Here is a 13,955-nt window from a genome sequence, read left to right on the forward strand (position 1 = left end):
CACCATAGTCACCTTTACAAAAGCAAAAACCCTTCCCTTTACCCTTGATGATAGTTACATCTTTAAATAGATCCCACATCAGTACACTGTGATCACTGTCACCCAGTGGTTCCTTTATCTGTAAATTCTTAATGCATGAATAATCACTGCTGATAATCAGATCAAGAGTATTACTCCCTCTAGTTGCCTCCCGAACATGCTGCTGTAGAAAACAATCATCCAATAAATCTACAAAAGCCTTGCTAGTGTGTGAGTGACCAATTCACAAATTCTAGTCAATATCTGGAAAGTTAAATTCCCCATTACAAGACATTCTGATTTACTGGCCCACTCATATTTTTCTGCACAATTGGTTGTTGTACTCATCAGAGTCATTAGGCCTATAACAAATTCCTACCCTCATTTTTGCTTTCTGAGTGCTTATGTCACACCAAACTGACTTGACATTGCACTGTCCATCTATGTCAACTGGATGCACTTCCTTAGATTTTATGTGTTTCTTAACTAACAGCATAACCATTCCTCCCTTCCTGCCCTGTCTATCCTTTCTGTACACATTGTACACCTCAAATTTCAATTCTGCACTACTTATATCTGTGTGACACCATGTCTCTGATATCCCAACAATATCTGCCATTGATGTCTTGACCAGCACTTCAAATTCATCAAATTTATTTACTATAGTTCTATCATTGGGGTACATGCCAGTATACATGCACCTGTTCTTACTCTTAGTTACCCTAACACAGCCCATGTATTTACTTGTTCCATGATGACTCTCCACAGTTCTTAAATCCCCAGCAATTTGCTTTCCGGGCTGCTGCTCATTCCATTAGAAGCAGTGCAAGAATCACTTTTGCCTCTGCCTGTGACTACTGTTATTCCTTTAGGCTGTGAAAAAGCTAACAGTTTTCCAACCCACCTAACACTGCTTTGATAGAATCAGCAAATATTCTTGCAACCTTTCTATTTAAGTGTATCCTATCCCTGTAGAAACAGTCTCTCCTGTTAGAAGCACAGACCATGCTGAAAAACATTCTACCCCATGAGCCTTGCACAATCTCTCCAGGGCCAAATTGATTGACTGGGCTTTCATCATATCCTCCCTTCTATTGTTTACGGGCAGAACTGAAGACTCTTTCAAATTTAAACCTAACTGGTGACTTTTTTTTCAACATTAACCTGTATTTGTTAAGTAAATCTGCAGATCTCTTACTCTTAAGGTCATTAGTGCCAACATGTATAACAATATCACCTTTCTGGGGAGTATAAACAAGAATACCCTTTTCTTGATTACCTCCCCGTCCTCATTTCTTTTATATTGTTTCATTAGTTTATTATTTTGCTCTACTGGTTTGCCCTGCTACTCTGACATACATTTTAATTTAATTTAAATATATTTATATATATATTTATCTATGTATATCTACACACACACACACACACACACACACACACACACACATGTATATTATATTTATATAATCTATAGCCTAATTTGTTTCTATATATTTTCAGTTCTACTATTGTTTTGTCAATGGTGTGGTTTGGCCATGCGAGTACTAGGCTTTCTGTTTTATTATTTTTCATTGCATAAGGACCACCACTATGCAAATCTATTGCATCTGCGGTTTGATCTTGGTATCATTCCGTCGTTGCATGGATTTGTTTAGCGTTTGAAATGCAGTGATTCCCTGACTATTATTGGCTTCCGGGTCCTCTGTCGAGATGGGGCATAATGGTCAGTCTATTTTATTTTATTTTATTAATTTTCAGTTTATTTAGTCATGTATGTTGTTAGTTTACGTTTCCACCTTAGTGAGATTTTACATAATTCGGAAACGGGTGCCATCAAGGGGGCTCCGCTCAATTTCTTTTAATTGACTTAATTTCTAAATTATTTTAGGAATGTTGCTTCAACACTACCCTTTTTTTCTTTACCCCCCCCATATTTTTCTGTTATTTTTATTTTATTTGGTTCAGTTCATTTTCACTCTACTGGTTTGCCATGCTACTGGCAATATCCTATTTTAATTTAACCACATTATATATATATATATATATGTATTATATTCATTTAGACTAAGCCTGTACAAACCACCATGAAAATATGTTTAAGAAAATTCAAAAATCATTAATATATTGGACATTATTAGCTAGAGATTGAGAGAGAGGCAGAGGGATAATAGTGCCACCTCACTGAAGATTAAAAAAAAAAAAAAAAAAAAAATTATAGAGTGCAAAACTAATTGAATAATACACTGCGTGCAAAATTTTAGAACCAGTCAGGTTTTCACCTGTAGCTTCTCATAGGAGTGGCCTGGATATGGGAAAAGCATACCAAAAGAACCTTGTAAAGTACAGAAATGATGAAGGAAACAACACTGACACAACAATGGAAACAAAACGGTACAGAGGGACTTTATTCAAAAATGGCACCATAGCACTGGCTGCCATGAATACAGATGCATCACTTCCAAAGATGGAATGGAACAAAGGGAAGAGGTGGTCCTCAGTAGGAGATATGGCCACCCTTAATGTCAATGCAGGCTTTGCACCGCCTGTCCATACTTAGAACAATGTTGTTGATAAGTTCTTGCGGTAAAATCGTCCATTCCTCTTTCAGCGCCACCTTTAGCTGCTGAATGTGGACGTTCCACTAGGCGTCTCCCCAGAGTGTCCCATATATATGTTCAATGGGATTTAGATCGGTGGAACAGGAAGTCCAATCTATATGAACAATGTCCTCACTTTCCAAAATCTTATCAGCAGCTGCAGCACAGTGGGGTGTGGCGTTATCATCCATAAACATGAACTTGGGGTGAATGGCACCTCGGAACAGATGCACACGGGGAAGGATTACCTCAGTACAGTAGCATGCACCGGTTACAGTACCGCCTTCCAGTATCTGGAGTGTGTACGTCCATCCAAGATAACGCCTCCCCAGATGAGAACACCTGGACCGCCATATCGATCCCTTTCAGTGATGTTTACGGGGTGATACCGTGTGCCAACCTGTCGCCAGATTAGCTGACGTCCAGAATCGCTGCTGAGACTGAATCTACTCTCATCGGTAAAGAGTACCTTAAGTAAAAATTTTGTGTGGTTGTAACCTTTAAAAATAGTGTTGGTCCTTAAGTTTTGCACACCAGTGTACATATGTATATATATTTCGTTTTTATATATATATATATATATATATATATATAAGTGGGACAGGGAAAGCAATGGGAAACTTCCCCGAATAAAGTATATTCCAAATAATCCTATGACAAGCAAGCTAGAGATGTCTGAAAGATCTGGCAACTACGAAATCATCATAGCACAACAGAATGGTGATGTCGGGCCTGGCAGGGGAAGTGTCAGAGTTCCTGGTCGTCAGCTTGCGAAATCTCTGTTGTGGAATCAGGACATGGAATCTACAAACGTTTGAATGTGGAAAGCTGGAGAATGTCAAAAGAGAAATGCACAGGAATAGTATTGATGTGCTTAGAGTGGCAGAGACAAGATGGAGTGAAGTGGGTAAATTTGTAAGTGGACACTATAAAGTTGTGCACTCTGGAAGTAGTGGTGGACAGGGGGTTGTGGCAATAATTATGACAAGAAGATTCATGAGAGCACTAGTAGATGTGGAATCATTGGGACATAGACTTATTATGGTCAAATTTGCAGAAAATCCAGTCGACAAGGTAATTTTGCAAGTTTATATGCCTCAAATAGTGCTGATGAATTAGTTCAGGAGACATATGAACAGTTGGAGGAATTAATATGGAAAACCAGGTCAAGAGACAATGTGATAATATGGGGGTTTGGAATGCAGTGGTGGGAGAGAAGGGAAGAAAAGACTGTGGGGAAGTTTGGTCTGGGTGTGAGAAACACAAGAGGTCAACGCATGCTGGAGTTTTGTATAGTAGAGAGTCTACTATATGTGGTTTAAAGCAGCACTCTGCAGAAGATATATATGGAAGAATCCTGGCAACTCACGAAGGTACCAAATTGATTACATCTTAGTTAAACAGCAATACCAAATGAAGAAAGCAATGTCCTATCCAAGAGCAGACGAAGATTCAGTTCACTCACTTGTGAAGATGAATGTGGAACTAAAATTGAAGCACCCGAATAAAGGAAATCATTCATGAGATGAAATGTTGAGAAATTTAGACAGGAGAATGCAAAAAAAATGTGTTTCAAGGTCTGACCAAGCTGCTGAGGAGAATACAAATGATCTAGAGCAAAATTGGTCTTAAATCAAAGAGATGACTTGTAAAGTTACATCTGTGGCTCTGTGTAACAGTGAAAAAATTTATCAGGAAGCCTTGAAATGGATGAGAGGAAGAGACTGAAAGGCCAAAAAAATTATGATTATCAAAGGAACTATCATAGATTGAGGAATGAAATTGATAGGGAATGTAGGAAGGCTAAAGAACAGTATTGAATAAAGAACTGTCAAGAGATTGAAACTCTCAAACAACAAGGTGAGGTGGAGTTGGTTCATAGAAAAATCAGAGAATTAACAATAAAGAGTGGTGGAATCGAAACGGGAACAATGTGGGATGAAAAGGGAATGACAGTGCTGAACTTCAAAGAACAAAAGGAAAGATGGAGAAGATATGTTGAAGAACTTTGACAATTCAAGCATGTACACATGGAGGAATACAGCACTAGAAGGGCAAGAAAATATGGAGGAGGAAATATCTATCTAAAGATGAATTCAACACAGTCTTAAAGTCCCTTAGCAATAACAAACACCAGGAATTGACAACATACCTGCAGAGCTTTTAAAATACAGTGGAGAAAATCTGAAGAAAGCCTTATTTGAACTGATAAAGATGATATATACAGATGAGCATTGGCCAGAGGATTTCTGCACATCAATCATAATCCCCATACCCAAGAAGATGTCACCAACAGTATGCCAAGACTACAGAATTGTCTTATTACCCATGCATCTGCTGAAGATTCTGCTGAAAGCTATCAAAGTTCGTATGGAGAGTTATATTGAACAATTTCTGGATGTCTCACAGTGTGGTTTTCACAGATACAGATCGACAAGAGATGCTATTGGAACGTTGAGAGTGTTGGGTGAGAAGATTAATACAGTAATCTGGAGAGAACTGTTCCAATTGCTTAAGAAAATCAGATGCAAGAAGATTATTGGACTAATCTATGACTTATATAGAAGACAAAATGCAGTGATTAGAGTGAGGGGAGAACTAACAGAAAAACTAAAGTTAAAAAGGGAGTAAGACAGGGATGCTTACTTTCACCTGGTTTGTTCAATGCTTTTGCCAAAGTGATAATAAAGGAGTGGGAATTAAAATAGGTGAAAAGTACGTACAGGCTATTAAGTTTGCAGATGATGAGGCCATACTAGCAGGCTGCCCTGCTATGCTTCAAAAAATGATCAAAAAACTAAATAAAAGAGTGCTGAAGTATGGAATGAAGATACTTTATGAAAAATAAGGCAATGATGATTGGTAAAAGGTTAATTCCCTTTCAAATTGAGATCAATGGACCTTAGGTATCTGGGGCAGTTATTTGCACAGGACATTTCATGTCAAACTGAGATTCAATCCAGAATTGCAATGGCAAAATAATCTTTCAAGAATAAGCCAATAAAGGCATATATCTGGTCAGTGGCACTATATGCAGCAGAGACTTGGATTCTAACAAAGAGACAAAAAAAGATTTCAGGCCTTCAAGATGTGGTGCTGGCACAGGATGGAAAAATTTAAATGGACTGAAAAGTGTCAAATGTGGAAATATTAAGATGTGTTCAAGAACAAAGGAAAATTTTAGATAGAATAAAATCAACTAGACTAAAATGGGTGGGCCACGTAATAGTAGTAGTGGCATATGATGCAAGAAAGCAAGTGTATGAGCTTATGCAGAATCAGCCAAAAAAAAAAAAAAATTACAAAACAATCCTCTCTAAATATTTGTCCAATTCCTACTTATATTTATTTAACCTATCAACTTCCACAACGACAGATGGAAGTTTGTTCCAGCAATTAACCACCTGCTGGCTAAAGGCAAATTTCCACACACCTATTCTACATCTCTCCTTCCTCAATTTCAGTTTATGCCCCCGTAGGTTTGTAATCTGAACAAGTGGAAGAATCCCATCAGAATTCAGCCTGCTCAACTCATTCAAGTCCTTATACACCTCAATCAGATCACCTCGCAAGTGCCTAGTCTCCAGCTGCTGCAATTTGCAGAACTTAAGCCTCTCCTGGTAAGAGGATCCCATCATTCCCCTCACCAATCTTGTTGCCCTTCTCTGTACACACTCAAACAAATCTACATCCTTCGTAAAATGAGGTCTCCATACCTGTGCGCAGTACTCAAGGCATGGCCTGACCATTGCCTTATACAGAGGGACAATCACCTACTTTTCCCTGCTAGCAAAATTCCTGTGTATCATTGACAACACCCCATGACCTGCCCTGGCAGCCTATCTGCATTGCTCAGAAAACTTCATATCTGACTGCACAATTACTCCTAGGTCTTTTTCATTTTCTACCACCTTAAGTGTAGTACCACACAGTTGGTATGTTTCTCTGGGGTTACTTCTACTCATATGCAGTACTTTGCATTTTTCAATGTTAAACTTCAGGCAAATTTCCTGTTGCAGTAACACACTGCCATTACTGTCATTAACAACCCTGCCAACCTTTCTATCATCTGCAAACTTCGATACTAAGCCTGATATACCTTCATCAATATCATTGATAAATATGCAAAACAACAAGGCATCTCTATAGCGAGGTGGGCAGGAGCAGCAGTGCATAGCACATGCTTCTTGATTAGACCGGGGTTCGAGCCCATGACCACCAAATACGGAGAATACAGAAAAGTCAGGGAATGACCACCGCATATACCCGGAGCAATATGGCCTTAGTTGCTAATGCTCCTAAAAACCAAAGAACAACAACAAAACAACAGTGGACCCAACACCGAACCCTGTGGGACTCCACTAATAACATTAGTCCACGAAGAGCAGCACCCATTACCACCCTCTGTCTTCTCTCACTCAACCATCTTTTTATCCATTGTAGCAAATAACCCTTAATACCATTCTGCTCCAATTTGTACAGTAGTCTTCCCTGTGCAACAGTGTCAAAAGCTTTCCTGAAATCCAAGTATATGATATCAAAATTATTTTTTGAATCCAGTTCCTTTGTAACCACATCATAATAACCAATCAAATTTGTCAGACAAGACTTTCCCTTAACAAACCCATGCTGTGTCTGAATTATTGCTGCAGTCTTGTCTAGATGATCCTGCAATGCATCTTTAACCACTGACTCCATTATTTTACCCGGAACAGAAGTTAAACTAACTGGTCTGTAATTACTCGTGTCACTCTTCGATCCCCCTTTGTGAATTGGAGACACATTTGCACATCTCCAGTCGGTGGGGACCTCCCCTGAGTCCAAGGATGTTCTCATAATTATGGCTAAGGGTTTGCTTACTTCCTTTGCTGTCTGCTTTAATATAACTGGATAGATCCCATCCAACCCAAGTGCCTTTCTTATGTTTAACTTCAACGATTTCTCCTCCACTACAAAGTGGAGGAGAAATTCTCAGTTATTACAAAATCATTAAGCACCTTGTTACAATTTGATAACCTTGTGGCAGTTTCAAACCTTAATAACTTCTCATGTGTGAATGTAGATGCAAAATACATATTGAGTTTGTTTGCTATCTGAGCAGGATCATCAAAAGTCGAACCATCGATATCAAGTGGACCAATCAGATTCATCCCCTTCCTTTTAGAATTTATATAAGTAAAGAAATCCTTGCTGTTTTTCTTAGCATCCTTTGCCAAAGATTTCTCGTAATCTGCCTTCGCCTGCCTAACCTCCTCTGTGACTTGATTACAGACTAGCTTATAAATATAAGCTAGTCAATGTGTCTTGTCAATGATATACAGGAATTTTTCTAGCAGGGATAAAGAGGTGATTATTCCCTTGTATAAGGCAATGGTTAGACCACATCTTGAGTACTGTATACAGGTCTGGAGGCCTCATTTCAAGAAGGATGTAGAGCTGCTGGAACGGGTACAGAGAAGGGCAACAAGATTAGTGAATGGAACAAAGGGTTGCTCTTATGAAGAAAGGCTTAAGTTTTGCAAATTACAGTGTCTGGAGACTAGGCACCGGCGAGGTGATCTGATAGAGGTGTATAAGGCTTTGAATGGTTTGAGTATGCTCAATGCCAATGGGATTCTTCATCTTGCTCAGAATAATCACCTCAGAGGGCATAAATTCAAATTGAGGAAGGACGGATGTTGGATAGATGTGCGGAAATTTGCCTTTGGCCAGCGGGTGGTTGGTTGGTGGAACCGACTTCCATCACTTGTTGTTGAAGTTGATAGCCTAAACAAATTTAAAGCTCAACTGGACAGGTATTTCGAACGAACGGAGGGGTGAAATGGGAGTGGTGTGTGTTTTTTTTTTTTTTTTTTGGCTGATGCTGAATAAGCTTGCTTTCTTGCATCATATGCCTCTACTAATGCTAATATCATAGGCTTCTGTGTCGCCTGATAAATTATATGCATCCCATGCATTTTACTTCTCTGCCACGAGTCTCATTAGTTCATTTGACAACCATTTACAACCTAAACCTTTGACAATATTTCTTAACGGTTAGTAGTTTCCACTATTAATTCCTTGAATGCTTCCCACTTGATTTGACATTGTGGATTGCTTCTGGATGCAATAGAGAGGACTGGAGGGAAAACACCCTAGGGGTAGACCAAAAAAAGACCTTCATTGGGATGTTACTGGATGAAGCAGGACTTCAAAACTTTGAGGAACTAAAACAAATGGCACTGGAGAGACAAAGATGGTGACAGCTCATCAGAGGAACTGATCAGTCACAAAAAGGAATTACCGATGATGAGATATATATATATATGTAGACAAATAGATTAGATAAATATATGAATAGGGTTGATCTGTCAGGTGTAGTTACAATGGAAAAAATTAAAAAAAAAAAAGTGCCTGAAAAATAAAAGCAGATTACATAAAATTAATTAAAGTAAATAAATTATATATTTTCATTTAATTTTATGTAATCTGCTTTTATATTTCAGGCACTTTTTAAAAATTTTTTCCATTATCACTACACTTGACAGGTCAGCACTCCTACTCATTCACTTATCTAATCTATTTTTCTACATTTCATTATGGTTGCTGAGTATTTCTGCTATTACTAGCAGTGATCCATATCCATAAACTAGCACAATATAGTAATATTTTATTTTTTGTTCTTTTTTAGCGTTCTGAAAATTTCTGATTCTTTCCGATTTGAAGTTCTGATTTTTCACTGTAACTTATTATTATTAATTATATGTATATAGTTAAATAAAAGGTGAAATAAAATGTATGCCAGTAGCATAGCAAACCAATAGAGTGAAAATGAATGTATCCAAGAAAACAATATGAAACAAAGGAAAAGGGGGGGGGGGTAGAAAAATAAAGAAGAGTACTGTTGGAGAAACATTCCTAACTAATTTAGAAAATGAAGGCTAAATAAAAAGAAATTTAGTGGTACCCCCACGATGGCACTGGTTTCCGAATTGTGTGAAATATCACTAATATGGAAACTTAATCTACCAACAATACATGGCCAATAAACTAAAAATAACAAAAATAAAACCAAGATAGACTGATCATTAGACTGGCCATCTTGTCGTGGGAACCACGAGGCCATAATAGTCAAGGAATCACTGCATTTCGAATGTTAAACAAATCCATGCCATGACTGAATGACACAATGATCGAGCAGCCGATGCAGTTCAGTAATTTGCATAATGGTGGTCCTTATGCAGTGCTAAAATAAAAAGACAGAAAGCCTAGTACTTACATGGCAAAAAACCACACAACTGACAAAGCAACAACCAAACTCGTGTATCTAGAAATAAAAAAAAAAAAAAAAAAAATTGTGTGTGTGTGTATGTATGTATGTATATATATATATATATATATATTTATACACTTGTTTACAGGCAGATAGAAGGATGGAGTTATTGGCTAAGAGGACCACAGAATTGGAGACTGTTCATAATAATGCCAAAGTTTTGGCTGATATGCTAACTCATTACCAACATGGTGTTACATCTGTTGAAGAGAAAGAGCTAATGAAGGTAAGAAATCTCTGTAGTTTAGTTGTAATGCTTTCTTAATGTTTATTCAAGGTAAATTCTCTGTTACTGTTTGTGTGCCAACTAATTAACGGTGATATAAAAATGAATTCCACAGGAGTTATATGAGAGTTGTGAGAGGCTGCGACCAAAACTTTTTAGGATTGCTGGTGAAATGGATGAAAAAGATGAGGGACTTGGTATGTTTATTTTAACTTCTTATTTAAAATTTTATCATTTTTATTCAGTATTTGTTGTATTGCTAACCATATTATTAAGCAATTTCCTTACACAAGACTTCATTAGTGGAAATTATTGCTAAAGGCAGATTAGTATTAGTGGCAAATGATGTAAGAAAACAAGCTTATAAAGCAAAAAAAAAAACACCTCACCCATCTATACCCCTAAGAAATTATATAGTTCTTCCTTGAATTTAATGAAACCACCCATTTCCATGACAACAGATGTAAGTTTGTTCCAACATTCAGCCACCTGTTTTTTTGATTGTTGGAACAAATTCAATCAACTTCCTCTAAAAAAAAAAAATCCTCAATTTGAAAGTATGTCCTCCTCATGCATGTAGTCTCAGCAAGAAGAATGTCATCAACATTTAACTTATTCAATCCATTCAAGTTCTCAAACACTTTAGTCAGATCTCCTCTCAGGTGCTTAAGTCTCCAGATGTTGCAGTTTCCAGAACTAAATCCTTTCTTGGTAAGAGCACCTTTTTTCTCCTTTTTCAAATCTGGTTGCCCTTCTCTGCACCTGTTCCAGCAGAACTACATCCTAAGTGAGGCCTCCAGACCTGTATACTGTACTCAAGATGCAGGCTAACCATGGCCTTTTATAAAGGGATAATCACATCCTTGTTGCTGCTATCAAAGTTCCTGTATATCATTGACAAAATCCCATGAGCTGACCTGGAAGTCTATCAGCACTTACCCCTTTTTGGTCTTTTTGATTTTCCACTACCCTAAGTGTACCACACAGTTGGTGTATTAATCTGGGGTTTCTGCTACCCATATGCAGTACCTTGCATTTTTAAATATTAAACTTCAACTGCCATTTCTTAGCCCATTGGCCTAACTTTTCTAACTCTTCTTGCAGTGGTTCACCATGATTACTGTCATTAACAACCCTGCCAATCGTATCATCTGGAAACCTAGGCATTAAGCCTAATATAATCTTCATCAATATCATTAATAAATATTAAAAACAACAATGGGCTCAGCAAAGAACCCCGGGGAACACCACTAATAACATTAGTCCACAAAGAGCAGTTTATCTTCTCCCGCCTTAACCATCCCTTTATCCATGGCAGTAACTTGCATTTAATGCCACTGTGCTCCAGTTTGCACAGCAGTCTTTTATATGCAACAGAATTATTAATGGACTTCCTGAAATCCGTGCATATGATATCAAAATTATTTTTTACATTCAGTTCCTTTTTTACTGCATCATCATAGTAGTTGGTCTTGTCTGATTAATAAGATTGGTCAGACAAGACTGCTTTTTAATAAATCCATGTTGTGATTTCAGTATAATTGCATTCCTGTCTAGATGGTCCTGCATTATTTCTTTAACCAGTGACTCTATTATTTTCTTAGTAACAAACATTATGCTAACAGGTCTGTAATTACTAATGTCACCTTTTGATCCCGTTTTGTGAATTGGGGGAACATTTGTACATCTGCAGTTTATAGGGACCTCTCCTGAATCGAAGGATGCTCTCATAATTATGGCTAAGGGTTTGCTTACCTCCTTTGCTGCTTTCCTTAATATAATTGGGTAGATTCCATCCAGATACCTTTTTTATGTACCTGGTTTTATGTACACAAAATCATTTAACTCCCTGTTAAGAGTTTGATAAACTTCTGGCATCCATTTTACTTAAGAATTCCTCATGTGTGAATGTAGATGCAAAATACCAATTCACTTTTTCAGAAACAACCTGAGCAGGGTCATCACGTTAACCCATTGAAATCAAGTGGTCCAATGTAATTTAATCCCTTCCTTTTACTGTTATATAAACATAGAAGTCTTTGGTGCTGTTCTTTGCAGTGTTTGCCAGACACTTCTTGTAATATGCCTTTGCTTGCCTAACCCCCACCCCCTTTTTGTGACTTGATTATAGGCTACTTTAGATCTACCATAGGCTTCTTTATCACCTGATAATTTATATGCACTTTTCTTCTCTGCCACAAGTCTCATTTCATCTAACAACCATTTAGGTGTAAGCCTTGAACAGTATTTTTCATTTGGTATGAAAAGCCTAGTAGCTTCAATCAGGGCCGACGCTAGGGAGAGCCACTTGCCATGGGTGCCATGTAAAATAGGCAATGCTAGATGCACTACCGCATATATATGCGTTTAAGATATGGTATGAATTAGGCAACAGACAAGGTTTTGCCTCAGGTGCCACAAATGCTAGTGCCATTCCTGTCTCCAGTATCCCTACAATGCCTGATTTGTTGACGTAATCAGTACTTCAAGGGCGCCTCCGTAGCCAGGTGGGAAGGAACAGTAGTGCGTATCACATGCTTCTTGATTAGACCGGTGTTCGAACCCGTCACCACCAAATACGGAAGATGCGGAATGGTCAGGGAATGACCACCGCATATCCCGAAGCAATATGGCCTTAGTTGCTAATGCTCCTAAAAACCAAAACAACAACAACAGTACTTCAAATTTATCAGATTTATTTACTATGCTCCTAGCATTAGTGTACATGTAAGTATACATGTACCTGTTCTTACTCTTAGTTACTCTAACACTGCTCATGTATTTATTTATTCCATGATGTTCTGACTTGTTCCACCCTTGGTCAAGATGTGGGCATTCTTGACCAAGGGTTAAATGGAATGTTTAGAGATAAGCGAAATTCTCACCAAAACCTCATGTAAAAAAGTCTACTTCGCAATGAAAAACACATGAGTATCCATATTTTAAGCAATGAGAATACTAATTTCACATATAAAATATCTACATAGATGGCAATTATAACACTGTTACAAAAAAGGTTTATTGATATTTAACTGCTTTTTATGTATTTTTTTCTGCTGAATCCATCAGTGTTATTACAGGGATGGTTTTTCTGAAGTATCAATATTTTGGGAGTATTTTTTAAGCTTTTATGACATTTCAGTAATATATAAGTGCAATATATATCACTGAAATATATATATATTGCATAAGTGCATGGTATATATATTTCTTTAGCATTAGTAAAGGCATATGATGCAAGAAAGCAAGCTTATGCAGCATCAGCCAGGAAAAAAAAAAAAAAAAAAACCCTTCCACTTCACACCTCCATTCATTCGAAATACCTATCCAGCTGAGCCTTAAATTTATTTAGGCTATCAACTTCCACAACAAGGGATGGAAGTCTGTTCCACCAACCAACTACCCACTGGCTAAAGGCAAATTTCTGCATATCTATCCTACATCTGTCTTTCCTCAATTTGAATTTATGCCCTCTCAAGTGATTATTCTGAACAAAAGGCAGAATCCCATCAGCATTGAGCATGCTTGAACCATTCAAGGCTTTATACACACCTCTATCAGATCACCTTGCCGGTGCCTAGTCTCCAGACACTGTAATTTGCAAAACTTAAGCCTTTCTTCGTAAGAGCAACCCTTTGTTCCCTTCACTAACCTTGTTGCCTTTGTCTGTACTCTTTCCAGCAGCTCTACATCTTTCTTGAAATGAGACCTCCAGACCTGTATCCAGTACTCAAGGTGTGGCCTGAACATTGCCTTATACAAGGGAATAATCACCTCCTTATCCCTGCTAGAAAAATTCCTG

General features: G+C 37.7%; 1 protein-coding gene across 3 annotated transcripts in view; it reads left to right on the forward strand.

The window, feature by feature from the left end:
• The window catches only part of LOC150076723 (ADP-ribosylation factor-binding protein GGA1-like), a 303,671-nt gene that overhangs the window by 75,933 nt on the left and 213,783 nt on the right, over positions 1-13,955 (forward strand). For all 3 annotated transcript variants that reach the window (XM_090385588.1, XM_090385589.1, XM_090385590.1), the window contains 2 exons: positions 10,016-10,153; positions 10,269-10,350. In XM_090385588.1, coding sequence (XP_090241714.1) covers positions 10,016-10,153; positions 10,269-10,350 — 220 coding nt within the window. The remainder of the gene's footprint in view (positions 1-10,015; positions 10,154-10,268; positions 10,351-13,955) is intronic.

Source organism: Mastigoproctus giganteus, chromosome 12, assembly GCF_048544385.1.
Source record: "Mastigoproctus giganteus isolate SK-2022 chromosome 12, ASM4854438v1, whole genome shotgun sequence".
Taxonomy (NCBI): Eukaryota; Metazoa; Arthropoda; class Arachnida; order Uropygi; family Thelyphonidae; genus Mastigoproctus; species Mastigoproctus giganteus.